Below are 27,845 nucleotides of genomic sequence, written 5' to 3' on the forward strand. Positions count from 1 at the left end.
ATTTTTTTTTTTTTTTTTTAAATGAAGCACAATGTGTGCTTGGGGCAGAAACACAGCCCATGCTTTCAGGTTCTGCTGAGAAATCCTGACCTTGGTCACGGTCAAAAAAGTGCAGCCTCCCTGCAGTCCGAGAGCAGAAGAGTCCCTCGACCAGGTTCAGCTAGGGCCGTGGGGCCGCAGGTGTGCTCCTTCCTGCTTTCCGCCGAGCCTGGGAGGCCTCTACTCCCTCACCTGGATCATGTGGGCCTCCAGCCTTCTTCCTCTGTGTCTTCACCCTCCCCATCTGAGGTAGGTGCCCTTATTCATCCCTGGAAATACACCCGTGCCCTCTCCTTCTCAAGGGTGATGACGGCTTTATGAAGGGCCATTAACACCTGGGCTTTCCTTCCTGGAAATACCAAAGTGGGCTAGAAAACTATACTTCTGTCTCTGAGAGCATCAGCCAGCGACTCTGTACCAGAGTGGACAGGGAGACGCTTGTCCAAAGCAAGCCCCCTCGCCCCCAAGCAGGGACTCTCCACATGGCCCTGCCCTGAAGACACCGTTGGTGTGGGAGGGGCCCAGGACCAGGGTCTTCACAGAGCACCCTGGGGGGTTCTGGGCACAGGTGCATGCCAGCCGTCGCTTCCCTCGTGGGGCGTCCAGGGGCTGCCGAAGCTCCCCTCCTCCGCCTCGGGGAGCCAGCAGCACCTGCAGCATCTGGAGCACAACAGAAACACAAGTGAGCGATGCGGACCTGCCAAGACAGCAGGGCCGGGGCCGCCCCAGTCGGCTTTACAAGCCCCCAGGACCCGGGGCTGAAGCTGGAGAACCCTACCTGCACCCCCAGTGACGGGTGGGAGATGAGAGACATAACCAGGGCGCCCCGAGCAAAGCCAGGGCACAGAGCGCCCGGCCTCACACTGACAAGTACTTGGAAGAAGTAGGAGTGTAGAGAATGAGCTCATTAACCTGCACGCAAGGCTGGTTTGAGGGTTTCCCTAGATCAGTGTTCCCAAACTTCTCATGCATCACATGGAAGTAAGGCACCCCGGGAGCCCAGAAAAGCCCCAGGTGTGGACTCTCTTGGGGCGGGGCCCCCCGGGGAACGGTCTTCTCTGAAAAGAGCCCAGGCATTGCCTTTTTGGTGGCAGCGGGTGCCCGCTATCGAGAGCCCACAGCTAGCTGCCCCCTGGGGGGTGGCTTCACCTCTGTCTTTTCCCTGTTTGGAAGATGAGGACTGATCTTTTGAGCCCGCAGCCCAGCATGGTCGGGGTGGCCTGGGGCTGGCTGGCCAGGGCACCATCTATTTCCCACATCCTCTGCCCATCCCCTTTGTCTCTTCCTGAAATTTCTCCAGCGTGTTGTCCCCTTCCTGCAGACCCACTGTCCAGCACGTACTGGAAAGCTCCTGGAGAAAACACGAGACAACCACCTCTTTTGGTAACGAGAAAATTGCTAGAAAGTAGCTCATCAGTGGGCCACAGGCACACTGGACTCGAGGTTCCCTAGTTCCAGCTGCGGCCCGGCCCCTTGCCTTGCCGGGAGCCCCTTCCCCATGGCAGCGGGGCTGGCCAGCGGCTGACTGTAGGAGGCGGGTGTAGGAGCCACAGCTTCTCCTCGTGAGGGGCTCCCTGGCCCACAAGTCGGGGGGTGTAGCAGAAGTGAGAGCTGCCGGCCAACCCTGCCTCAGCGCCCTGTTACACGGCAAGTCTGATAATGGCACCTGCCTCCCAGCGCCAAGTAAGGGAGCGGAAGGGCTTTGAGTAATGCCACCGCGCCCGGGGACGTTAGCAGGTTCTGTTACTGTCCCTCTGGCACCGCACACATTGCTCTAGTCTCTGCTTCCCCAGATGACAGGCGGGTTGTGTGGACGCGTTACCATTGGGCTATTAGTGGCTAACAGTGAGCGAGCCGAAACCCCTTGCCGCCACAGCTGGGTTCCAGTCGGGGAATTCTCAGCGACTGTCCGGTTGCTTCTGCCGGATCCTTACTGGATTAAGTGAAGTTAAGATTCTCATCTCGCAGCATCTTGCCCAACAGGAGAGTGAAGGGAGTTCATTCTTGGTTCACACCCGTCCAGGCATGGCTTCCCACGCTGCCTCCCATCTGCCAGGCTTGTCTCCAAGCCATGGTGTCCAGAGGCAGGAAGGGGGGCCTTCTCCTCTCGCACCCCCACTTCTCACTGGCCAAGTGCCCGTTTCTAGACCCTGGCAAGGACAGAGCTGCCTCAACGCCTTGGCTCTTAGGAGGGACCCGTGCTGCCCCAACTGGATTCTGGTTAGCAAGGGAGCAGGTAGGGGACCCCAGCACCCCCACTCGCTGGAATGCCTCAGCCCCAAGGAACGCATCGCGAACGGTGCAGCTACGAACTGGGGGATAAGCCCAGACCCTCCAGCGGCCGAGAGCTCGGAACCTCAGCAGTGTCATCTGCACCTGGGCGGCTGTGGGGCACACCCAAGGTTGTTCACGGGAAGCGCCACCTGCGTGGTCACGCCACAGTCAGTAGTAAATGCCAACTAGTGTGATTGTCACCTCCTCCTTCCCCCGGAGGTCTGCCTCTAGTTGAGCTACTTAGTGTAAATATTTCGGTGCTCAACTGCCTAAGTACTGATGGCCCTGATACAGCGTGCGGCCTCAGACCCCAAGGAGTCCGGATAACAGACTGCAGACCTGCGTATGTTTTCCCAAAGTGCTTTAGCGTAAAGAAGATGAAACGTTGTCTTTCTTTAACCACCGTATGAGAGCTACTTGTACACTTTTTCCGTTTCTTTTTCTGCAGCATTTTTATTGTGGTAAAATACACGTAACAGAAACCTCACCGTCCTAACCATTCTAGCATCCAGCTCAGTGGTACCCACACACCCCGCAGTGCGGCCGTCGGCGTCATCGTCCCCGGAATTCCTCCCATCTCGCAAAACCGGCCGTCTCTGCTCACGAGCCCTCGCTACACCCCACTCCCCAGCTCCTGGCACGGCCACATGCGGTCTCTGATGCCGGCTCCTCAAAGCACCTCGTGTCAGCGCAACCCTACGGGATTTGTGTTATTGTGACCTCATTTCACTTAACCTGACCGTATCCTGGCCAATACTTGCATTTTTTTTTAGTTTTTCAAAAATTTTAAATAACTATATTTTGTCACGAATATTTAGCAGAGAATATGGTTCCCAATGACCTCACATCACTTATTCTACATACAAGTTTCATATTGTGTGTGTCTGTGTTTAAATTCCTCCCCCGATGTGGGACTGGAACTCACGACCCTGAGGTCAAGAGTTGCATGCTCTTCCAACTGAGCCAGCCAGGGGCCCCTCTTTGCTGTTTTCTAAATAGTGGCCCCCTAATGGGTGTGAGGTGGCACCTCACTGTGGCTTTGACCAGCACCCCTGATGATGCACCTTTTTGTGTGGCTATTGGCCCTGTGTATAGCAGCTTTGCAGAGATTTCTATTCAAATCTTTTGCCTGTTCTTTAATTGAATTGTTCATTCGTTGTTGCTGCTGACTTGTAGGCATTCTTTGTATATTTTCAGTATTGATTAGTTATCAGATATATGATTTGCAAATATTTTTGCCCATTCTGTGGGTTGCTTTTTTACTGTGTGGCTAGTGTATCTGTGTGACATTTAAAATTTTTCATGAAACTTGTCTTTTTCTTTTGTTGCCTGTGCCTTTTGGTGGTATCTGAGAAATCATTGCCAAATCCAAAGTCCTAAATCTTTGACCTGTATTTTCTTTTAAGAACTTTATATGGTGAAGTCTTGTATCTATGGCTTTGACCCATTTTCAGTTGCATTTTGTACATGGTATGAGGGAAGGGTCCCATTTCCCCAGAACCATTTCTTGAAAAAATTCCTTCCCTGTTGAACGATCTTGGCACTCCTGTCAACAGTCATGTAAGCACATGTGCAAGGGTTTATTTCTGGGCTCCTGATTCCGTCAGTCGGTCAGTCTGCTTTTAGGCCAGAACCACAGTGTTTGATTACCGTAGTTTTCTGCAAAGTTTGAAATTGAGAAGTGTAACTACTCCAGTGTTTCTTTTCAAGATTGTTTTTGTTATTCAAGGTCCCTTGAGATTCCATATGAGTTTTAGGAAGGGATTTTCTCTTTCTGCAAAAAACATCATTGGATTTTGATAGGGATTGAACTGAATCTGTACATCCCTTTGGGTAATACTGACATTTTAACAATATTAAGTCTTCCCATCCATGAGCACAGGATGTTTCCATTTATCTATGTTTTGTTTTGTTTTTTTTTTTTTTTAGATTTTATTTATTTATTTTGACAGGCAGAGATCACAAGTAGGCAGAGAGGCAGGCACAGAGAGAGGGGGAGGCAGGCTCCCCGCCAAGCAGAGAGCCTGATGTGGGGCTCGATCCCAGGACCCTGGGATCACGACCTGAGCCAAAGGCAGAGGCTTTAACCCACTGGGCCACCCAGGCACCCCGTTTTAATTTCTTTGAGTAGTGTTTTGTAGTTTTTATTGTACAAATCTTCACCTCCTTTGTTAAATTAATTCCTAAGTATCTTACTCTTTTTAATGCTACTATAAATCAGTTGTTATAACTTCCTTTTCAGATCATTCATTGTATACAGAAATGCAACTGATTCTGTGTTGACTAAATACTGCTGCTTTTCAGAATTTGTTAATCACATCTAACAGCTTTTTGTGAAGTCTTTAGGATTTTCTACATTTATGACCAGATTATCAGCAAACAGATAGAATTTTACTTCTTCATTTCCAATTTGAAGGCCTTTTATTTCCTTTTCCTGTTTAATTGTCCTGGCTAGAACTTCCCACACTGTGTTAACAGAAGTGGTAAAAACAGGCATCCTTGACTCCCTCCTGATCTTCCAGGAAAAGCTTTCTTTCACCATTGTTTGCTGTTTTCTTTTCACATACGGCTTTTGTTAAGTAGTTTCCTTCTATTCCTATTTTGTTGCATGTATTTTTTTTTTCATGAAATGTTGAATTTTGTCAAATGCTTTTTCTGCATCAAGATGATTGTGTTTTTCCCATTTTGTTTGATGGGGTATATCACATTTATCAATTTTCGTGTGTAGACCCATCCTTGCATTCCAGGAAAAAATGCCTCTTGGTCCTGGTGTATGATTGTTTTAATATGCTACATTGCTTGCTAATTATTTTATTGAAGATTTCTGATCAATCAGTGATCATAAGGGATATTGGTCTGTAGTTTTCATTCCACGTAGTGTCTTTGTCTGGCTTTAAGAGGGTAATGATGACCTCCCAGTGTGAATTGGGAAGTGTTACTTCCTACATTTTTCTTTTATGAAGTCTGAAGACTGGTATTAGTCCGTAAATGTTCAGAATTCACCAGTAACCCATCAGGTCCAGGGACGTTTCCCTGTAGAGATTCCTGGTTATGGTTACTGACTTAATCTTACTAGTTTTAGGTCTGTTCAGATTTTTTATTTTATTTTAGTGACTTAGGCTTGGCAGGTTTTGTCCTAGGAATTTGCCATTTCACCTAAGTCATCCAATGCTGGTGTATGAATGTTCATAGCACTCATAATCCTTTTTATTTCTGCAGAATTGACCATTTCTCCATTTTCTTTTCTGATTTTAGTAATTTCAATCTTTTGTTCTTCATCTGAAGTTTTGCCAGTTTTGATAATTTTTAAGAACGTACATTTAGTTTATTGACATTCCCTGATTTCCTGTTCATGACTCCATTTGTCATAGCTCTAATCTTTATTTCCCTAGTTCTGCTAGTTTGGGGTTAGGGTTAATTTTTCTGTATTTCCTTAAACTGTAAAGCTGGGTTGTTGATTTAAGATCTTGGTTTTTTTTACTGTAAGCATCTGTATCTATAAATGTCCCTTCAGCACTGCTTTTGCTGCATTCCGTTAAGTTTTGACATGTTGTTTTCATTTTCATTCATCTCTAAGTATGTTTTAATCTCCCTATAATTTCTTCTTTGATCTATTGGTTGTTCAGGAATGTGTTGATTTAATTTCCACATATTTGTGAATTTTCCAATTTTGTTACTGATTCCTAACTTCATACCATTGTGGTCATAGAAAATGGTAGAACAGCTGTTTTTAAATTCATTGAGACTTAATGTGTGGCCTAACATATGATCTATCCTGAAAAATGTCCCCTGTGCCTCTGAGAACAATGTGTGTGCTCTTGCTGGGTAGTGTCCTGACGTCAGGGTTAGCTAGCTTATTCTGTTAAGTCCTCTATTTTCCTACTTCTGTCTGGGTTTTGTATCCATTACTACAAGAAGGATATTAAAGTCTCCACATAGGGGTGCCTGGGTGGCTCAGTGGGTTAAAGTCTCTGCCTTCAGCTCAGGTCGTGGTTCCGGGGTCCTGGGATCAAACCCCGCATCGGGAGCCCTGCTCAGCGGGGAGCCTGCTTCCTCCTCTCTCTCTGCCCGCCTCTCTGCCTGCTTGTGATCTCTGTCAAATAAATAAATAAAATCTTTAAAAATAAATAAATAAAAAATAAAGTCTCCACATATTATTTTAAAACTATTTCTCCCTTCAGTTGTGTCAAATTGTGCTTCATGTATTTCAATGGCCTGTCATTGGGCATGTAAATGTCTGTAATTATGGATCTTGTTTTATGGAAATTTTTGTTAACAGACAGTGCCCTCCCTTATCTCTTGGAATTTTTTAAAATTTAAACTCAATTTTGTCTGATATTAGTGTAGCCACTCCTGCTAGCAACGATTATTTGCATGGAACACATTTTTATATCCTCTCAATTTTCAATCTATGTCTTTGGACCTAGAGTCTCTTGAAGACAGCATGTAGTTGGATGATGGTTTTTTTTTTTTTTTAAGATTTTATTTATTTATTTGACAGAGAGAGATCACAAGCAGGCAGAGAGGCAGGTAGAGAGAGAGGAGGAAGCAGGCTCCCCGCTGAGCAGAGAGCCCGATGCGGGGCTCGATCCCAGGACCCTGAGATCATGACCTGAGCCGAAGGCAGCGGCTTAACCCACTGAGCCACCCAGGCCCTCTGGATGATGGTTTTTTATCCATTCTGCCAATCTCTCTTTTCGTTGGGGAGTTTAATCCTTTTATATTTAAGGCAATTACAGATAAGGAAGGACTTCTGTTATTTTGCTGTTATGTGCCTTACTGCTTCGTTTTGTCACTCATTTCTTGAATTACTTACTGTCTTTTGTTTATTTATTTTGGTACTGAAACATTTAAATTCCCTTCTCATTTCCTTTTGTGTATATTCTGTAGCTATATTCTTGTGGTTAATGTGGGGATTATATTTAACATCCTGAAACTGAAACACTCTAATCTGAATTTATACCAGCTTAATTTCAGTAACACTCAAAAACTCTGCTCCTTTAACATTTCTGTCCCCAGCCCTTTCAGTTGCTGATGTCACAACACAGAAATTAACAATTATGTTAAATGCACTAGTCTCTCACATCCCATAGAAAAAGAATGTGGAGATACCAACTGTTGTTACAATACTATGTTTTATGATCGGCTGTGTGCTTTTCTTTATGGAGACCTTTCTCCCCCACACAGCTTGCAGTTGCTGTCTACTGCCCCCCGCAATCACCCTACAGGAGCCCTTCACGCACTTCCGGAAGGCAGGACTAGTGGTAAAAGCACTCCTCAGCTTTTATTTACTGACCAACGTCCTAACTTCTGCCTCACTTTGAAGGACATTTTGCTGAGTACAGAATTCTTGGTTGCACGTTTTTCTTTCTGCACTTTGCACGCATCAGCCCACTGCCTCCTGAGCTCCAGTTTCAGATGGAAATCTGTTAACCTTACTTGTGACCCCTTGTATGTATTGACTTGCTTCTCTTGCTGCTTCAAGATTCTGTGCATTTGGCTTTTGTGTTTCTTACTGGGGGGTCTCTAAGTTCATCTTAACTTGGAGTTCATTGAGCTTCCTCAATGTTTCCTCAAACTGGGGAAACTTTCAGCCATTTCTTCAAATACTTGCTCTACCTCTCTCCTCCTTCTGGCACCCCCCATAATGCATAGATTGGTGTGCTTGGTGGAATCCCAGAATCCCTTTGGTCCCATTTACTTTTAATTTTTTTCTTTCTGTTCCTCTAACTCAAATTCCTTTGTCTTATATTACAATCCACTGTTTCCTTCTTGTGCTTAAAACCTGCCTCTGAATTCCTCTAGTGAGTTATTTCATTTCTGTTATTGTACTTTTCAGCTTCAGAATTTCTTCACGGTTTCTTTTTGCTTTCTCTTAATGGATGGTTCCATTTTGTTCATTGTTTTGCCGACTTTCTCCACATCTTTCGTTAATTGAGAGTCAAGGTAGTCGCTTTCAAGTCTTTGTCTAGTAGATCTGCCATCAGGTCTTTCTCAGGGACAGATTTTCTTTTCTTTTCAATGGGCCATACTTTCCTGTTTCTGTGTGCCTTGTGCCTTTTTGGTGAAAACTGGACGTCTGAATCTAACCATGTGGTAACTCTGGAAATCAGATTCTCCCCTTTCCCCAGAGTTTGTTTCTTCCTGTTGTAGGCAGTCTCTATGCCAAGGAGCAGCAAAATCTCTTCCCCAAGCCCTCTTTCAATTCTGACACCCTCATGGCCTCCATTTACCACAAATGCACAAAGACCCTGTAAGAGGAGCAGTGTTGTGACCCAGGGATCAGGACAGACTCCAAACCCAACTTGTTACCACAGAGCCTGGGGAGGGGGAAGGGTGTCTAGACACTGCCGTGCATCAGAACATTTTCAACATTATTTCATTACAGAAAAGGGTTAGAACCCTCCAGTGTGTTTCTACCCAAAAAAGTACCACTTTTTAACAATAGAGGACCTGGTCTTCAAATCCTGCCTCCTCCCTAACCTTGATGGCTTGGAGACTTCTTAAAATGGAGCCAAAACCACAAGACAAATGGCAATGGCAATGGCCAGATAGCCCTGTTATGATGTTGTGCCTTAAGACCTCACAGCCTGGGACTCCTGGGTGGCTCAGTTGGTTAAGTGTCTGCCTTCAGCTCAGGTCATGATCTCAGGGTCCTGGGATCGAGTCCCATGTCGGGCTCCCTGCTTGGGCTCAGCGTGGGGTCTGCTTCTCCCTCTCCCTCTGCTGCTGCTCCCCCTGCTCATGCATGCTGTCTCTCAAATACTGGGGGAAAAAAGACCTCCTAGCCTAATGGCTTGTGAACAGGCATTCACACATACATGCACTTGCACATGTGCAAAAAGAACTGCACACACAGGCCTTCAGACACGGGCACACTCACACATGCACACACGTTCAGTACAGTGCTGAGGCTGCATGTGGCACACTTCCCAGCTCTGCTGGTTTCTATCAACAGAATTCAGGCAACAATCTGCCACAGACCTTCTGCCACTTCTCACTGACATTCCTAATGATTCTTCCTCTGTTCTTCTCCTGGTAACTAAAATACACTCAATTACTTTTGGCTCTGTGACCAAGATTAACATGCTCTAAGAACACCTGCTTTGAAGACCCAGGAGCTGAGCATGGGGGTAGAATGAGGCCAACTGCCTCCTCACAAACCGTCCTAACCTTAATGACGCGTGTGTGATGCGGCCCGTGCACCAGTGTGCAAGCCCCAGGCCTGAGCAGGGACCAACCCCAAGAATTCAAAACAGAATCTGAACAGAAGGTCCAGCCCACACAACGCGGACACCACCATCCCATCAGGCACTCTGACTACTGGCTCATTTCTACAGAGCCTGCATCGGGCACATTCCCAAACCCGTGTGCGAGCGGCCTGCACACAGAATGGCGGCACGGAGGCAACTGTATGTTTGGGGCTGAGCCGAGAGGACTGACCGGACATCGGAGAGTTTCCTGCACACACATTCTTCCCCAAACAGCCTACTTCAAAAGGCCGTGCCTCATCTCATGGCTCATGGTGAGAGATGCTATCCTAAGTGAGCCTGAAGATACACAGAAAATGATGCTGCAGGGACACGAACTCTAAACAAAATGGTATAGGCTACAATGTTTTGTTCTGTCTCCAGTTACTGAAAACCTACTTTAAAAAATAGATGGAAGGATGATGCCTCAGTGGCTCAGTCAGTGAAGCGTCTGCCTTCGGTGCAGGTGGTGACCCCAGGGTCCTGGGATCGAGCCCCACGTCGAGGGCGGGGAGGGTCCTTGCTCAGCGGGGAGCCTGCTTCTCCCTCTCCTTCACTCGTTCTTTGTCTCTCATATGAAATCTTAGAAACAAACGGAAACTAGACTGCTCCCCTCTGCAGCAGGTACTCTGGGTTTGAGCTCAGTGGCATCTGCATCCAGACTGTGTGTCATCCCAGCTTATTCTGCATGACACGATCCACGTCCATCTCCCGGCACAGGCCGCACTGAGCTGAGACAGGCAGTCGGATCCCTGACGCCGTCTGGGACGGTGTGCGCCCAGACAGGAGCAGAGTGAGACACTGGATGCTGGGAGCCACGTGTCTGCTGCGTGTGGTCATCCCAGCAGGTGCCTGGGTAGCAGAACTCGTCCTTTTCCAGGGAAAGAAGCAGCATGGAAGCTGTGGCTTTTAAGTTTCACGGGACAAGTCCTGGGGAACTGGGTGCACCCATGCCCGAGGGACACAGAAAATCACTCCTGACATCTCACTTTGCCACAATCTTGCCAGGAAACAGGCGTATTTGTATGGTTCCTGTTCTAGGATGGGAAAACCAAGACCCTGGCACTCGTCTCACCCAGATCCAAAGTTCCAGAAATCAAGGCTCAGTGGCAGGACGGCCATCAAGATTCCTGCAGAAACCACAGAGACCGGCAAGGGCCGGGGGGCTGAAAAGGGAACTGCCCTGAGATTCAGGAAGTGCAGACAGCTGGGGCGACCACAACTGCCGCAGAGGAGGGGCTCCCGGTGGAAGCCGCAAAGACCCAGCTCTGTGGTCAGGACCTGGAAGATCCAGCATGCCCGTGTCCTCCCTGAATGCGTGAAACCCCTCGCAACCCTGATTTTCTGCTACAACCCCAGTGACCAGTGGCTCCTTTGCGGCCCTGTTTCCGGCCCTGTGCTCCGCTTTGCCTCAGCTTTTCTCAGGCCCAGAGTGAAAAGGGGCCCCAGGCTGTGCCTTCGTTTGCTGTTCATGTTCCCCCTGAGCCAGCAAGAACACTTGGCCGTGACCTTGGAGCAGACCCCAACAGTCCATTAGTCAGTCGAGCAACACGTGCCACACTCCGGCCTGGGAAACCTTGGGCGACAGGCACGCAAGAGGCTGATTCAGCAGTCCGGCCATGAGGCCTCAGCTGTGGGGACGCAGGGGGCTGAACCGAGACCTGGGGGTTCACAAAGGCTTCCCCAGGTAAGGCAGGAAAGGGGAAGAGAATGTGCCAAGATCCAGCCTGAGGAACAGGACTGAGTGTGGCAAGACACCAAGGAACGCCGTGGCACCTGTGGCGCCATCAGGTCCCGAGAGAAGCTGGCTGGGAGGCTGGTGCGGCCGGGGGCCGGGGCTCGTGTCTGAAAGGGGAAGGGGCGTCAAGTGTGGAAGGGGAACGATTAGCAAGGAACCTCTGACTTGAACAGAAGGAACATCGCGACGCAAACCCGCGGGGGCAAGTGGACTCTGACGGGGGGCTGGGGGTTGGGGGGGGCTGGGACTCTGCCCTGCACTTGGCGTCTGCAGCCCGGCCCCTGCTCCCTGCCAACACGGAGTAACCTCCCCACTGCGGGGGCCCTGCCTCCGCCTCCCCCACCAGCGCCCCCAGGGCAACCTTCCCCACTACAGGGTCTTCCGGGAACGCAGCTCCACAAACTGTGCATCGGGCACCCGCCATGGGCACCTGAGTGCGGGCTGGGGCCAGGCGCCCCTGCAGCCCCTGCAGCCACATCTGCTCCCAGCCACGCCCCGCAGCCGCGCCCCCCGCCAGCCGCCCCCGCAGCCACGCCTGCCCCCAGCTCCGCCAGGACAGGTTTTAAGCCCCATCACGGAACTTACGCCGATCCTGTCAAACTTCACTTGGTTGGTTTTGGTTCTTTCTCTCAATCTACCGAAAGGCAACTTGGAGTTCTGCTTTGTCGCACGACACGCCGTCCCCAGGGCTACACTTTACATAATTCCAGTGACTCTCAATTAAGAAACGAGCAAACTGGAGTGCCTGTGGGGGGGTGGCTAAGGCCTCTGCCTTGGGCTTGGGTCATGATCCCGGGGTCCATATCGGGCTCTCTGCTGGGCGGGGAGCCTGCTTCCTCCCCCCGCCCTTCCGCCCGCTTCTCTGCCTACTTGTGACCTCTCTCTGTCAAATTAATAAAAAAATCTTAAAAAAAAAAAAAAAAAAAGAAAGAAAGAAACGAGTGAACCCTGGGACACGGGGTCTCAGCACCCAGTCCCCACGCCTCAACAGGCTGGCGCAGTGCCAGGAGGCCCGGGACCACACGGGGCAACTAGGGCCCTATTTCCCTCGAGAGCTCAGATGCCCCCGTTCAGCTGCGGTGCCCTGAACTTGCTTTTTGACAAATACTTTTTATTTTTTGAAAAATCCCATGGATCACAAACTCCTGAACAGAAAAGATGCCATAAAAAAGCAGATTTCCAATTCTCCTGATAGGACCCAGAAGGCCAAGACGGCAGACGGAGACTGAGGAACTCCTGCTGGAGATCAGGGCGCTTCCAGAGACGGACAAAGCTGTCCCCGAGGCCCCCCTCCCACGGAAGCCTGTCACCTTTTCTCCCCATTAGGTGTTTCAGTAGCTTAACGGTCCATCATTTTCAGTCGCTCTCCTGCTACTCGTCCTTTCTAGGATCTCCAGTCGCTCCGCAGCAGGTGGGAGAGTGGGCTGTGGCCGCGGCCCGGAGCCCCGGTGCAGACCACCAGCTTCTTGAGCAGAGGAAACGGCAAGACCAGCCAGAGGAAGGGCTGGGGAGGGCGCCGGGCAGCCACGCCCACTCCCCAAACCTCTACACACACACCAACCCCGAACTCTGTGAACACACGTCAAGTAACGGGAACTCCAAGTCCTCTTAAAAGCATCAGAGGTGAGGGTCTCCTGGGGGGCTCAGTGGGTGCAGCGTCTGCCTTCCGCTGAGGTCATGATCCCGGGGTCCTGGGGTGGAGCCCCGACTCAGCGGGAAGCCTGCTCCTCCCTCTGCCTCTGCTCTGGCCCTCGCGCGCTGTCGAGTGAGTGAGTGTTTTGAAACAACCGTGCAGAGGGCTGCATGCCAGCTACGTCCCAGTCCCTGCCCACCCCTAAACCCGGTCCACGTGGCGCACTGCACCTGACAGGAAGTGCAGAGGCGGCCCTGCTGTCGTGCTCCCTGGCCCTCAAGAACACAAGTGCTGGCACTGCAGGGTTAGGGTCTGTCCCTGGAGGGCGTGTCCCTGGAGGATGTGTCTGTGGAGGGCCAGTCCGTGGAGGACACCAGCAGGCTCGACACCGCCACAGGCTGCTCCTGGCCTGGAAGCTCTATTCCTTCTGTCTCTGCTCCAGCCCCGGCCCCCGACCCCGCGCACATGCTGCAATGACAGGGGACAAGGAAGAGTGTGGAGCTCGGCTTCCCACGTCTGAAAACACACCTTCCAGCCACCAGTGACTTTTCAACAGAACTGAGCCCGAGCATGAGAGGGAAGAGAAAGACCACGCCAGCGCCCTGTGCCCCCTACCCTCCCTGTCCCCAGTTCTGAGATGCAGCAATGCCACCCTGACGTGTGCGCCACACAACGCACGACCTCACGATCCCGCTGGCCCCAGGGCCCGGGCACTTTGGGCAGCGTGGACGCACAGCGGCCATCAGTAAGCGGGCTGCTGGGTGCCGCAGGGTCCTGGGTTAGTTTCTGATGCGCCATGTTTGCGATGTTTTAACATCCTGGGGCCTTGTTGGTGGGAGGTGCTGCCCCCGCCCTCCCAGGGCAGACTCCCAGGGACAGTGACCAGCTGACCCCAGAGCTCACCTTGGTATGCGCGAACCCACCAACCCAGAGCCCACACTCCAGCCACCTCCTTTACCTGGTTCTTGCTCACCAGAGAGCACTTACTCTGCCCCGCATCCCCCAGGCCCAGCACCCACCCCCACAGCCCAGAGCCTGCTGACGCTGTGCTCCCCAGCCCACTCACTCCCGCAGAAGCCCCGGCTTCTCTCTGCGTCCTGACCAGCCTGGGGCTTCCCCGAGGAGCCCTGCGCGGTGCGGCACGTCTCCACCCCCAGGAAACACTGTGCGCGGCCCACTCTCCTCTCCAGGCAGCCGTCTCAAGGTCTGTCGCCCAGCACACCTGACTAGAGCCGAGCACACGTATTCTCAGACAGGTGCAGCCTTCCTCTGCACGTTTCTTCTCAGGTCAGAACAGGAGCCAAGTCAGCAAGTGCACTCCTGAGTGAAATGCTCGCTACGCGTGCCGCGGGACAGGTGGGCTCACGAAAAGCCCACCCCTATACCACCATGCCCAGCGCTTCTGAGGTGGTCCTGCCTGTGACCTGTGATGTGTCCCTTCCAAGGGGCCACTCTGCGGGCAAAGCCAGCACTTCCCGGGGCCACCTGCCTGCACATGGTGCACGGGCGGTGTGCCCGGACAGCTGGGGGACCGCACGGCTAGGGGGATGGCACAGAAGTGCAAGTTGTGCTCCCTAAGCAGCCAAGCCACCAGCGCCCTTGCCCCGTCTCACTCCCACGAGTCTGACTGTGCGAGCTCCGGGGACACCCCATCAGCATTTGACACTGAGGACACCTGGGAAAGGGAGGAGCCCCACACTCAGGAGGTCAGACTCGGTAAGGGTTTATTCTACGTCCTTCCGACAGCACACATCTGACAGGGCACGTCACGGAGCTCTTGCCCGGGGAAACTGGACGTGGGGCCATCCTTCAGCAGACTGACCGTGAGGACAGCGTTTGGGGCGCGAGCGGACACCCATGCAAACACGGTGACGATGCTTGGCCGTCCCAACCACGAACCCATGTGTGGGGGCTGCACAACAGCGAGTCCCCATGAGTCCCTCACACAATCCGCACAGGGTGTGCACATGCGGGCACTCATGAGGAGGACCGACGGCGGCCGGGGTGCTGACAGACTGTCCCACGATTCCCATGGCCACCGCCCTTCTCAATGCAAGGTCCAAGTGCACCTGTGTCAGGGACAGCACAGCCCCCGAGGAGCCCTGGGTTCCGTCAGCACAGCTGACATTCAGGACCCACCCCCTCCCCACCTCCCGCTCTCTGCCCCTGGCCGCCGCCTGCCCTGCCGCTTGGGACCCCGGGGGCCTCCCAGGTCAGGGCTGGGGTTGCCGCCCGCCGCCCCCAGCAGGTGATTCCCGGGGCAGAGGTCCCCATCTGCACAGGGTGCGGCTGCCACCTTCCCCTCTCTCATCTCCGCCGCCAGATCAGCCGTCATCCGCGACTCCTCAGGACTCACGGTCCTGCGCCCTTGCTTCCTCTTGTACTCCATAATTTGTTTGTTGAGTGCCTCATGATCGATCCCACACAGACTTGAGCATGTGGCAGAGGTCGGGGTGCCTCGCGGAGCAGGAGCGTCCCGGGCCCCGGGGCCGCTGGAGGGAGAAGAGGCACCCGGTGAAGCAGGAGAGGTGGCAGGACCGTGAGGGCCTAGGGCCACTGCTCCTCCCCTTCCCCCTCCACTTGCCAGTGGGCTGCCCACGTCCGAGGAAGCTCCCCAGCCCAGTGCCCCTCTGCTGGTGCTGCCGGAGCCCGCAGGCGGGGCAGGCCCACACCGTCCCACGCAGCCCTTCCGCGAGATGGGTTTTCCATCTCCTCCCCCAGTTAACCACGGCGAGTGTGCTGGGCCGGTTTCACAGAATTACCGCTGCGGCCCTTTTAGATCTCCCACGCCGGCTCCCTGAGAAACCAAAGGAAAATATCTGACCTGGTATGACCCTCTCAAAACCCAAATTTGGCCAAGTCATGCCTCTCACCCCTTTCCTGATCAGCTCTAGAAGGTCTCACCCCCACGGGCTGGGCTCCCCATGGCTTGGGGCCTTCACTCCTGCTCCATGCTCCTGAGGCTGGAGACTGGGAGCACCGCCCGAGGTCCTGACGGGACCCCAGACGCGGAGGCACCCGGCGTTAAGGAGCAGAGGCTGAGCGCCGGCTGGAGCTCTTCCCTCACCTGCGACGGCCCCCAACTCGATCGTCTTTCTCAGACCGCGAGGGCCTGACTGAAAACCAACGCTGCCCCCACCCACCCGCCCACTGATCCGCCAACCAGACCTTCCAGACCCACGACCGTCTGTGGCCCCCTGGAGGCCTCGCCCAGCAGAATGCGAGCTCCGAAGAGCCCACTACGTGTTCTGTTCCCGGACCCTGGGTGCTAGGACAGGACATAGTGCACCCAAGAAAACCGTGCTGAGTGGACAGAGGCTAAGGGAGGGACAACTGCCCTCCCTTGATGAGTCGCTGCGGCAACCACAAAGGCCTTCCCAGCCACCATGCTGAGGTGCCAGCAGCTGCTGCTACTGGGAACGGCCACAGGCCTCTGACAGGCTGGGGGCCCGGGCAGGTCGCAGGGCATAACGCACCTGCCGCAGGAACCAGCAGCCCCACACCCGGACATCTATCCGAAGAACCAAAGTCACGTCCCCACGTACCCGATGTCCTCTTGTACAGAGTCTTCTTTCTCATCCCGGGGTCCCAGATCGGCCACAGCCAGCAACCGCTCAACCTGAGGAGGACGGACAGAGGGTGAGCCGGTGAGCCACACCACCCCGCCCCGGGCATCAGAGCCCGGCTGTGGTGGGCCGTGTGCAGCCGCGCCGTGCTGACTCGGACCCGGGCCTCGGCCGACACCTCCCGGCGATGGTGCTTTCAAACATCGGCCACTACAGTCATGTGTTCTCTGATGACCAACAGGTGCCTTCTTCAAAGGGCACTTAAAGCCTGCGATCGTCGGACTTGTGAAAGTCAGGTAAGCGTTAGTGCGCTCAAATGCCTAACTCCTAAGGAAGCGCAGAATAGTTTGATTTTGCCACGGAATCTGTGTTTGTGGAAAGAAAGCCTCCCAGCCCAGCGACAAAGTCACAGTCACGCGACTCCCAGATCCACGGTGGCCGAGGGGACTCAGAGGAAATGAAAGCTCTCCTCAGTGGCGGCAGCGCACAGAGCCCGGCTCCCTGGACATGGAGGGCAGCTCACCCCCTCACCTGCCACCCTGCACGCCCAGGACGTGCGCCCGAGACCCCAGCCTGCAGCGCGGCACGCCCAGGAGAGCCGGGGTCCAGGACCAGGGCCCGCCATTCCACAGCAGCACAAAGCGCCATCACAAACCGAGGACCCATAAAACCACGAATGTGAAAAAGCAGAACCAGGAGAAAATGTCAGTCCACAGAAAAGACCAGACACAGGTCCAACAACGCCACAAAACGAGCACTAACTGACGTCTCCTGGACTACTGCTCGCACCTGCCAAGGGACCTGTGCTGGACACACGGGTGTTCTGCACAACTCCACACGGCGTACCTTCAAGAACGGGCCAAGGCCCGGAACAGACTCCACAAAACAAAGAACAGCCAACAGGCGCACGGCAAGACACTCCCCAGTCCGAGTCGTCACACACACGCACGTGTGGCCGCCAGAGGGGCCACCACAAACGCAGCAGGACTCCTGATGTCCGGCGGGAGCTCGCGGTGGCCCAGACAGTTCCGTCCGACCCACAGCTCCGGAAAGTCAGACACGCCCGCCGCTTCTACACACTGACCTAGACACGCAACGACGAACACTGTGTACACACGGTTCCCAACACCTTTACTCACCGTTGCCAAAGACCAGACGAGACCAAGGTCCACGAAAGGTGAATGGGTCACTTAGCAGGAGGGAACCACTTACACGTGAACGACGCGACTCTCAGAAACAGCAATAAAGCCCAATGTCTGCCTCTGTCTGCAGAGCTCCAGGAATCTGAACAGGAGAAACCACCTGACAGCCGCTGGCTGGGGGGCCCCGAGGGCAGGGGTGTGGGGGCAGGGGCGGGGCAGGGCACAAAGGCACGCAGCCACCATCCCTGCGCATGGCCTGGAAATCAGGCGTCACCAAAGCTTCTCTTTGAAGCCTTTACCCAGCACTCCATGTGAAAGCAACCAAATCGCGACGTGTCCCCTCAGGCTGCGGGGACGGGAGGCTCCGAGCTGACCTCTGAGACAGGACATGGGCTGCTGGTACGCCCTCTCCAGGGAAGGCTCAGGTGCGACTGAACAGGAGCTGGCAGCCCGCGTGGGCTCTCCTGACACCTGCTTCTCAAGCCGGAAGACAAGCAAACGTGTAATAAATCACAAAGCCACTATCGGAGTTTACGCGTTTCAAGATTTTACGTTTTTCCCTTTAAAATCATGGTAAGATCAACCTTTTTTTTTTTTTTAAGATTTTTTATTTGATAAACAGAGATCACGAGTAGTCAGAGAGGCAGGCAGAGAGAGAGGAGGGGAAGCAGAGAGCTGAGCAGAGAGCCCGATGTGGGGCTTGATCCCAGGACCCTGAGATCATGACCTGAGCGGAAGGCAGAGGCTTAACCCACTGAGCCGCCCAGGCGCCCCTAAGAACCTTTTGAAAACCCTCTAATTGGAATGGAAGACACGGGGAAGAACACCAGTCGTTTCGTGCAGAGCCCAGTGACACTTCACCAGTGGACTGCACCCCTGGGCGTCCCCAGCGTTCCAGAGACAAACCCCAGGAGCCTCTTCACGTCCCTTCTACTCACTCCCTTCCCCAGACGCGGCCACCAGTTTGACTCCCGTCACCAGAGAGGAGCCACACTTGGCTCAACGTCCTGGAAACAGAACTGCAGGGAACGTGGCCTCTTCTCTGGCTCTGCATCACCTGCGCGGTGAGGGGAGCTCGTCCGCCCACCCACCTGTGCCCGGGGATCTGACCCATACCCAGGGGTTCTGACGCGTACCCAGGGATCTAACCTGTATCAGGGAGCCTGACGCATGCCCGGGGCTCTGACTGAGGGACCCTGGCCGCCGGTACCCTGGGTGCGTCTCTGGGGCACACAATCAGTTTAAGTGGCAGCCTGAGCGTCCCCTCAGCTCCCACTGCTAGCGGCTCGGCCCACAGCACGGAGGGGGTCCCGCGGCGTCTCTCTGGCCCGCTCTGTCTGCTCACTAGTGGAAACCCCCTGGGGGAAGGGCGAGCCCAGCATCTGTGAAGTTTTCTGTGCCGCTGGGCACCGCTTCGTGTGCTTACCGGCACTGACACCGGCACCGCTGAGGGCACTTGGGGCAGAGCTCATTCCTGCTCTTCTCCCGAGTGTTCCAAGGAGGCAGAGTAAGCTGCCGCAACCATGGCCAGCCCCCCGCGCCTCCAATCACCGGCAACTTTTCAACATGTGCAACCAACACGAGACAGAAGTAAGCGGACGGGCACAGAACTCCAAGTTTCATCCAATACCCCCATTCCAATGGCACGTGTCTATCCAAACTTCTTTACTACGGGCTGACTTTAACCCAATTTCAAAACCCGCTGCACTGACTTATGCAGGAGCCGATCATGGCTGTGCCCTCAGTGAACCACCTGCCCTGGTCGGAGGCCCCCCACGCCCCTGTCCAGCCTCTGCTTCTGACTATAGAACACAGACACCTGAGGACAAGACGAGCAGAAGCCCGCCTAACCTTCTCTGACCCCAGCACAGCGAGGACACGGGAGGACAGGAGCTGGGCAGGCCCAGGTGGCAAACAGCCCACAGCACACTCTCTAGGGACAGAACGGCTCTGGGGTGCTCTGAGCACTCCCTGCACCTCCCTCCTTCCAACAACTTTTTCTACAAAGGGGCCCACAGAGCCAGACAGGCCCTACCTCCCCAGAGAGGGACCAGCCATGAGGGAGAGAACTCTCCTCGTCGCTGAGAGGTACCACCTTTGGCCAGCTCCACCAACCGTGCCTGGGTGAGTCCCGTGCGCGTATGGACTCAGCGCACCCCGCAGCCTGGATCCTGCCCGGCTCTCTGAAGCTGGCGCTGGCCACATCAGTCTTCTAGTGAGCAAAACCATGCCTCTGTCAAGGTCTTAACTTGTACAGTACCTTCAGTATTGGTTAAATAACGAATAACAAAAAATGAAAACATCCAGTTAGATTTGTTTTCCTCTGTGGATCTAAATACCACCTGGTCCTGGGGCGCCTGCGCACCTGACCCTCGGTTTCGGCTCAGGTCGTCATCTTGGGGTCATGGGACTGAGCCCCGTGTCAGGCTCCGCGCTCAGCAGGCAGCCTGCTTAGGATTGTCTCTCTCCCTCCAACCCTGTCCCTCCCCACCCCAGCTCACATGCACCTGCCCTTTCTCTCAAATAAATCTTTAAACTAAATAAAAAAGTAAAAACAAAGAAAAAGACACTATTTAGTCCTGTGGTGAGTAACCGCTACCTGGCCATACCATCACGACTGCTACTGACTGGGGTTTTCGTAAATTTTTTAAAAGTATAACACACCTTAGTAACTACCCAGTAACTACCACCCAGAAAGAAAGCACATGTAACCTTACAGCCTGTAACCTTCATAATTAACTTACAGTTAACAGAATGTAACTTCAGTGTAAGTAACGTAGCTCAAATCCGGAGAGAAAGGCAGTTTGTAAGTCAAGAAGCTGACACTTGGTTTCCTAGCTAGAGATTTAGTGGTAAACATTAAAGACCAGGAGGAGTGGTTACCGCTGCGGAGTCTGATCACTCCTTGTAACTAGACCCATGATCGTTCCAGCATTTGAAGATGAACTACATCATCTGACTCGTCGGGTCAGCTTGTGACTCGCAGGGAGTTTCTCAGAGCCATACCTCCGCCAGAGCCGCATTTCCTTTGTCCCGAATGAACACAATTGGCGGCACGTTCCTCAGGGTCTGCTGGGACATCAACAGGTGCCTGGAGAGAGATGGTGCAAATGGTGCAGTTTAGCAGACAAGAAAATACACGTTCATCTCACGGAATAAAACAAGGGATCTGCTATCACATTATTCAAACCCGAAAACGTCAGCACAAGATAGTCGTCCTTCGCCCACTGCCACACCACACCAGGAATACGGAACACATCATAACTGCTTCACTGCCCAAACGCAATTCCTGAGAGCCTTACGAGCACCTGATGTTGGCCTGGATGCCTCCTGGGCATCGCAGTGGCCATGGGCTGCGTGGTAGGGCGCGAACAGCTGGCCCAGGCCTCATTCCTCCGCTCGGTGGACATTCCCTGACAACAAGGCCAAGAAGTGTGCCAAGGACCTCAGGCTCTGAGGGGGACGCACAGCCCCGTGTGCACGGCCGCTCGTGCAGGCAGATGGACGCGAAGCAGCAGAATTAGCACCCGGTGAGGACACTGCTGGGACAGCCTCTCTGCAGTGACAACAGGTCCTGGGACGCAATTATAGCCAAGCCTTTAGTCTAAACCTCAGCTCAGCACAAGAGCCGGGAAAAGGGATGGTCTGTTCAGCTGGGTTTTCTGATGACCTAAAACTAATCAGAAAATAATACTGTTTTCGCCAACACTTGTTGGAAATCTTTCTCCTGTTACTGTTAACAAAGAAAAAAATCAAATGAGTGCTCTTTGATGTAAGAGACTCCTCGGGCCTCCTGGGATAGACGTCAGGAGAACTGAAGCAGACAGTACGTAAAAGAACACTGGTTCCACGCAGGACTCATCCCCTTCTCTGAAAAACGGAGTACGATGGACAAGGGAGAGGTGAGGGGGCAGAGAAAGGAGGGAAGCAGGGGGGAGAGCAGCAGTTCTGAGAGTGCTGGTTGGTTAGGTTTCTGCATTTCCTCAAACTGAGGAGGAAACAGAGTAACCCTTTACTACCGCCCAGCTCCGCGGTTCTCCAGACCTTTGGTCTCAAGACTTCTTCACACCGCTAAAGATCACCGAGGACAGCAAGGAGTTTCTGTCAACGTGCGTCGTATCTGTCCACGTCTAGCACACTATAAACTGAAACTCAGAATTTGAGGGACGCCTGGGTGGCTCAGTGGGTTAAGCCGCTGCCTTTGGCTCAGGGTCCTGGGATCGAGCCCCACATCAGGCTCCCCGCTCAGCAGGGAGCCTGCTTCTCTCTCTCTGCCTCTGCCTGCCTCTCTGCCTTCTTGTGTGTGCTCGCTCTCTCTCGCCAACAGATAAATAGAAACAAACAAAAAACTCAGAATTTGAAAAATATGCATTAGTTCATTTCAATAACAAGCTTACTAAGTGTTCACATGGATTTTTTTTTAAAGATTTTATTTATTTATTTGACAAAGATCACACGGAGGCAGAGAGAGAGAGAGAGAGAGAGAGAGAGGAGGAAGCAGGCTCCCCACTGAGCAGAGAGTCCGATGCAGGACTCCATCCCGGGACCCTGAGACCATGACCTGAGCCGAAGGCAGAGGCTTAACCCACTGAGCCACCCAGACGCTCCTCACGTGGATTTTTATTAAAGATTTTATTTATTTGTCAGAGAGAGCGAGCACACACAAGCAGACAGAGCGGCAGCAGAGGCAGAGGGAGAAGCAGGCTCCCCACCGAGCAAGGAGCCCGACGCGAGACTCGATCCCGGGACCCTGGGATCATGACCTGAGCCGAAGGCAGCGGCTCAACCCACTGAGCCACCCAGGCGTCCCTCAAATAAGTAATTCTTAAAAAAAAGGGGGAGGGGACTTGAATTTTATCACTGGCGACAAAACAGTCCATTGTTTTCCCTGAAGTGACAGTTTGACTTTGCTCATTTTAGAGGAAACGTCCGCCAACTGCCCCCGTCTGAAACCGCGCAGCGCGCTCACTTGTCCCTTGAGCGAGCGAGCGTCTGCTTCAGCTCGGGGCAACTGCGCCTTTTCCCGAGGTGACCGTGCCATGCCAGCACAGGCTAGCGGTGCTCACTCTCCGTGACACAGGGCACTGGGATGACACGTGCCCAAGGGTCAGGACGGAATGAATTCAGTCACTTCTGCTTATTCTCCAAGGATGTCCTTGCGAAAAACTGCGCTGCTTCTCCCCGCGAGCAGGTGGCAGGAAGCTACAAGGACATCGGCGGTCGGGCGCCCCCAGCGTCTGGTCCACACCTTGACAACCACCATCCTAGGTTATGTCCCGCGTGAAAACGTAAATTACGCGTGGAAATTCAAGAGTACGCTTCCTAGAGTTTGCTCAAAAGCGAAAAGACTCGGGCAGACTGGAGAGGCGAGCAGAAGCCAGCCGGCTGAGGACAGGGCGGACAGGGCGTCTCACCTCATGTGGGCGGCGCTCCTCTGCAGGACGGCCTCTGTGCTTGTGTTCCGCTGGGTGGGGACCTCAGTCCTCCAGTACACGCGGCAGGCAGAGAAGTCTGCGGTCAGAGACACCTGAGCCCCCCCCACCGCAGCCGCCGGTCACCTCCAGCTGCCGCGCTTGCCCGCACCCGGCACGCAGGAGCAGAACAGATTCAGGCACCCGCCACCCTCCTCCCCCCTCGCAGGTGCTCCAGCCCGTCCCTCGCCGCAGGCCACGGGCTCCTGCTGCCCGAATACAAATCCTCGGTGTCCCCAACCCGCTCCCACAGCGCACATCAGAAACGCCTGACCTGCGGCTTGCCGCCTCCGTGGGTCCCTCTGGCTAAACTCCAAGCGCAGGAAGGCAGGCACGGAAGCAGCCACCCCACGCACCCAACAACACTGTGGGTGCCCGCAACCCACACCCGGACACGCGCACCCTGTCTACACTACGTTAAGTGGTGACACTTAATGGGGCTCCTGAGCTCTAAGACCTCAGGACCGACGTGGGGCCTCCTCCCCAGGCACCAGGCTGCAGCCTCGCCCGGTCCCCACGCTCTGGCCTGAGTCTACCTTGGACAGCTGCACGTTCAGGTCACAGATTTCCTGGCTCACTTGCGGGGTGCACAGCAGATCCGTGAGCGCTTTGTAGAGGAGGCCATTCAGAGCCCGCAGGCGCACGTGCTCGTCCCTCCTGGTCTTCTTCGAGGTGCTCTTCGTTAGGAACTCCAGCCGGGTCGGCTTGTACATCTCCACGCAGAAGAGAAAGGGCAGCGTCACGACTGCGCATGAAACTTGCTCTAACTGACAAGAAGGGGGCTGGGGAGGACTGCACGCTTGCATTAACGAGAAGCCGGCGTTACTCTCAGCCGTCTCAGCTCATGACGATGCAGTCTACAGACCTGGCTCCTAGACGTTACCTAGCGTCCCCCCAAGTTAAAAGTACTATCAGTACGTGTATCTGCATCTAAAAAATCTTACATAGTATGACATTCTCCTTCTTAAACAATTCAGGGTTAACATACAATGAACTTTTTCTAACAAAAGCCACTTAGTACATAAACTCCCACAGTCTATCCGCACGCACGGATGCTAACACCAAGTGGACGTTTCCACGTTACTATTTGATAACACAGACGACATTCCAGAATACTGCAGAATAATTTTCTTTAAAGGGCCCCTGGTGACTTGGCTGAGCGTCCGACTCTTGGTTTTGGTTCTGGTCGTGACTTCAGGGTTGTGACATGGAGACCTGAAGTTGGGCTTGATGCGTAGCGGGGAGTCTGTCTGGGATTCTCTCCCTGTCTCTCTCTCTGCCCCTGCCCCTGCTCACTCACACTCTCTCCCCTCTCTCAAATAAATAAACTCTTCTAAGAAGTAAAAATTCACACTGGCAGTGTCTCTAGTACCACCCCCGCAGACCTGGAGTCCTCAGATGTGGAAATGGAAGGACTGCCAGGCTGGGGCTCTGCCCACTTCTGGAAGCCTACACCCACCAGAGCCTGAAGCAGCCCCTTGAAGCCGCCCGGCACTTACCAAGTGAGAGCCCAAGGAAGGACCTTCGTACCAAAACTTCTTTCTATGGGGAGAAACAGAACGATGACACTGGTGGCAAATTAAGGAAAATACGTGTCAACTCAACAGTACGATACCACCATCCTTCCAAAAGGGCTAAACTTGGCACAGAAATGGATGTTACCAGAGGACTAAGAAATTCCGAATTCTAATCAACAACAGGGACTGTGGGGGAGATGATTTTAAAGACAATTTTAGTTCAACCTTCTAGTGTTTACTCAAGGTCTACCTCCAATCCCGAAAGCGGAGAGAGCACCTCAGAACACCTGCGAAACCGCAGGCGAGCCCCATACGCGGGGTGTGCGGCCCCACACTGGCTGGGCTGGACGAGGACAGCGGGTGGTGATGGGGGAGCAGTCACTGCTTCGCTGAGAGATTACAGGTAAGCAAGGAAAGCTAGCTGCACGAGCCCTGGGTGTGGACTGGGGCTGGACATCAGTGTGGACTCCAGTGTCCCTGAGTATCTGACACATACAGAGACCTTTGCAGGCGAGAGTACGTGCAGAGTTAACAAAAATGCATTTTCTGCTTTGTCAGCTGACAAAGCCTAAGAGACAGACACCCCAGCTCTCAGGTTATCATTTTTTTAAATTTAAGATTTTATTTATTTATTTGACAGATCGCAAATAGGCAGAGAGGCAGGCAGGGGGGGGGGGTGGGAAGCAGGCTCCCCGCTAAGCAGAGAGCCCGATGCGGGGCCCGATCCCAGGACCCTGAGATCATGACCTGAGCCTAAGGTAGAGGATTAACGCACTGAGCCCGGCAGGCGCCCCCAGATGATCATTTCTGATGACGTCCAGCAGTAACAGAGCTTCTCAGAGAACTGCTGACTGCAGGGCTGGGAGAGAAACTGGTAAAAAAAATGTTTTTAGGGGCGCCTGGGTGGCTCCATCAGTGAAGCGTCTGCCTTGGGCTCAGTTCATGATCCCTGGTCCTGGGGTCGAGCCCCCTCGGGCTGTCTGCTCAGCGGGGAGCCTGCTTCTGCCTCTGCCCCTCCCCACCGCTCCCGCTCCATCTCTAACAAACCTTAAGGGAAAAAAAAGTTTTTAGACTTAAAAGCCACCACAAACCCCGAAACGATGAGTGTGGCAGAGTAGAGACCCTAACCAGAGAGCTCCTAGAGGTCAAAGACAACCCGAGCGCAGCAGGGTTACTGGCTGGACACGCGACGTCCACGCGCACGTAAGCGCCCGCAGGACAAGACCCGCTCCGCGGTCGCAGACCCGCACACACGCCGGAGCACGACCCACCACCCCATGCGGCTGCCTGCGGGGCGTCCCCTAGAGCAGATAGGGAGCCACGGGCTGGGGAGCTCGACACGGGTGCGCCCGACAGACGCGACCTCGGGCAGCCGCCTGGGCCCGAAGCGACCGCCCGACGCAGGCTCCGTGGCAGGAGCACGAGAAGTCCTGCAACCCCACACGCGGCGCGCGCGCAACCCCCCGGGCCGCGGGGCACCGAAGCCGGGTCCAGAGGGCCTGACGGCCGGCTCGGCGGGACGCGGTCCCGGAGGGGCCCTGCGGCGGGAACAGGGCTCCAGTCCCCGGGACGCTGCTCCCCCCACCGCCGCGGCCACCAGGAAGCCGTCTCGGAAAACCGGTCTGCGGCGGGAGAGGCCGCAGACGGCAGCGCAGGGACCCTCTCCCTTGGGACCCCCGAGCCCGCGCCAGGCGCTCCGGCGCACAGAGCCGCTCCCGGGCTCCCCTACGACGAGCCCCGCCCCCGCGAGAACTGCTCTCGGGAAGCAGGCGGGCGGGAAACCGGACCCGCGTCAAACAGCGACGAGCGTCATTACTGGCAGCTCTTCGGCCACCGCGACCCAACGAGCCGGAGCGGGGCTGCCGACGTGCGCCGACCCCGCGCCGCGACCGGGCTCCCGCCCCCGCGGACCCACCCCCGCTCCGCGGACCTACTCCCCCCACCCGGAACCCCGTCCTCGCCCCTGGACTCCGCCCCCGCCGCCCAAGCCCGCCCCCCGTGAGCCCCGCCCCCGCCCCGCGGACCTGTTCCCCCCGGGAACCCCGCCCCGCCCCGCGGGAACCCCAACCCTTACCGCGGGAACCCCGCCCCGCCCCGCGGAGCGTCCCCCTCCACAGTGGACAAATCCCCCGCAGCTGCGTCCTGCGTCCTGCCCCCCCCAACCTGAAGTTAGTCGCCCTCCGCCACAAGGGCACCGCCCCCTCCGCCACAAGGGCACCGCCCCCACCCCCAGCGCCCCCGCGCACGGTGCGCATTACTTGGTTTTCGAAGCGAATTTCTTGAGTAGGTTCTTGCCGCAGGAGACCGGCGAGCCGCGCAGGGCCCGCGCCCCGCCCGGAGGGAGAGCCACGTGGCCACCGCGGAGGAACGCCCGGAGCCCCTCGCGAAACCCGCACCGGCGGGGCGTGACCGCCCACATGGCTGCGGCGGCAGAGCGGGCAAGGGCGACGCGGGGCGGGGCTGTGGGACCAGGCGGAAGCACGCGGCGGGAAGTGAATGCGGCGCGCGGGGTCATCCGGCGCCGGGCGACCCGCGTACGCAGCGACGTCGGGGCGGGGCGACGACCCCTCACGCGAGGTGCGCACAGGGCGGGGCGGGGTCTAGAGGCCGGGGCGCGCGGGGCGACGTCGGGGGGCGGGGCCTGCAGGCCCGGAGGGCGGTGGGAGCTCCCGCGGGTCCGTCCGACGCGCGGCGCGGGGCAGGGCGGCTGCGGCTGCGGAGGGCGGGGAGGCGAGGTGCGGGAGAGCCAGGGCTCCCGGAGCCTCCGCAGCCGCCCGTGCGGCGGGAGGGAGGCAGCCCCGGGACTGCGGGACCCCACCCGGCTCGACGCCCCGCGCCGCTGCAGGCCGCACCCCCGGGGCCGCAGGCCCGGCGCGAACGTGACGCGCGGACGCTGGCGCCGGCGGGTCGGAGGATCAGGGACGCTGGCGCCCGCGGCAGGAGGGAAGGCGGCCCCGGGAGGTGCGGACCAGCCCGGGGTTCACCCAGCGGCGGGCGTGGGGACGGGACGCCGGCCGCCGGCTCTGCGGGGCGACCCCTCGGGAGCGAATGGCGCGCGGAGCAGGCTCTCGGCGGACCGCGCTCCCGTCCGCTTCCGTGACCCGCGCTCCCGCGGCGGCCGGCGTTACCGTCCCTTTCCGTGACCCCCGACAGCCTCCGACCGAGCCCGCCGGGCCCCCGCGGCCTAAAGAAAACCTAACCGGGCTGCGGGCCGG

The 27,845-nt window shown here is 55.3% G+C and overlaps 1 protein-coding gene and 1 long non-coding RNA gene across 3 annotated transcripts in view; one reads left to right on the forward strand and one right to left on the reverse strand.

Annotated features, from left to right (window-relative positions):
- Window positions 1-27,608, reverse strand: RBFA (ribosome binding factor A). Of its 2 annotated transcripts, none has more exons than XM_047698477.1 (7): window positions 26,889-27,222; window positions 24,613-24,655; window positions 23,650-23,826; window positions 23,057-23,169; window positions 20,649-20,733; window positions 16,480-16,553; window positions 1-699 (listed from the first exon to the last, which is right to left on the reverse strand). In XM_047698477.1, exons 1-7 carry the CDS (start codon window positions 27,143-27,145, stop codon window positions 576-578), a joined length of 873 nt encoding a protein of 290 aa, XP_047554433.1. In that variant the 5' UTR covers window positions 27,146-27,222; the 3' UTR covers window positions 1-575. The 2 variants fall into 2 exon arrangements, with proteins under 2 accessions (XP_047554433.1, XP_047554432.1); XM_047698476.1 differs by lacking the exon at window positions 1-699 and adding an exon at window positions 14,642-15,426 and having other exon boundaries at window positions 26,889-27,608.
- Window positions 10,408-27,845, forward strand: part of LOC125082651 (uncharacterized) — a 21,634-nt gene continuing 4,196 nt past the window's right edge. Inside the window, exons 1-2 of the long non-coding RNA XR_007122034.1 lie at window positions 10,408-10,419; window positions 14,491-14,498. This is a non-coding gene — a long non-coding RNA (uncharacterized LOC125082651). The remainder of the gene's footprint in view (window positions 10,420-14,490; window positions 14,499-27,845) is intronic.

This window comes from Lutra lutra, chromosome 12, assembly GCF_902655055.1.
Source record: "Lutra lutra chromosome 12, mLutLut1.2, whole genome shotgun sequence".
Classification (NCBI taxonomy): Eukaryota; Metazoa; Chordata; class Mammalia; order Carnivora; family Mustelidae; genus Lutra; species Lutra lutra.

Excerpts from the sequence above, each read along its gene's own strand:
- RBFA (XM_047698476.1), bottom strand. The coding sequence starts at position 27,145 with ATGACCCCGCGCGCCGCATTCACTTCCCGCCGCGTGCTTCCGCCTGGT. Across the intron at positions 20,734-23,056 it reads AGGAGCGCCGCCCACATGAG|GCACCTGTTGATGTCCCAGC; the intron begins GTGAGACGCCCT and ends ATCTCTCTCCAG. Across the intron at positions 15,427-16,479 it reads TCTGTACAAGAGGACATCGG|CGGCCCCGGGGCCCGGGACG; the intron begins GTACGTGGGGAC and ends TTCTCCCTCCAG.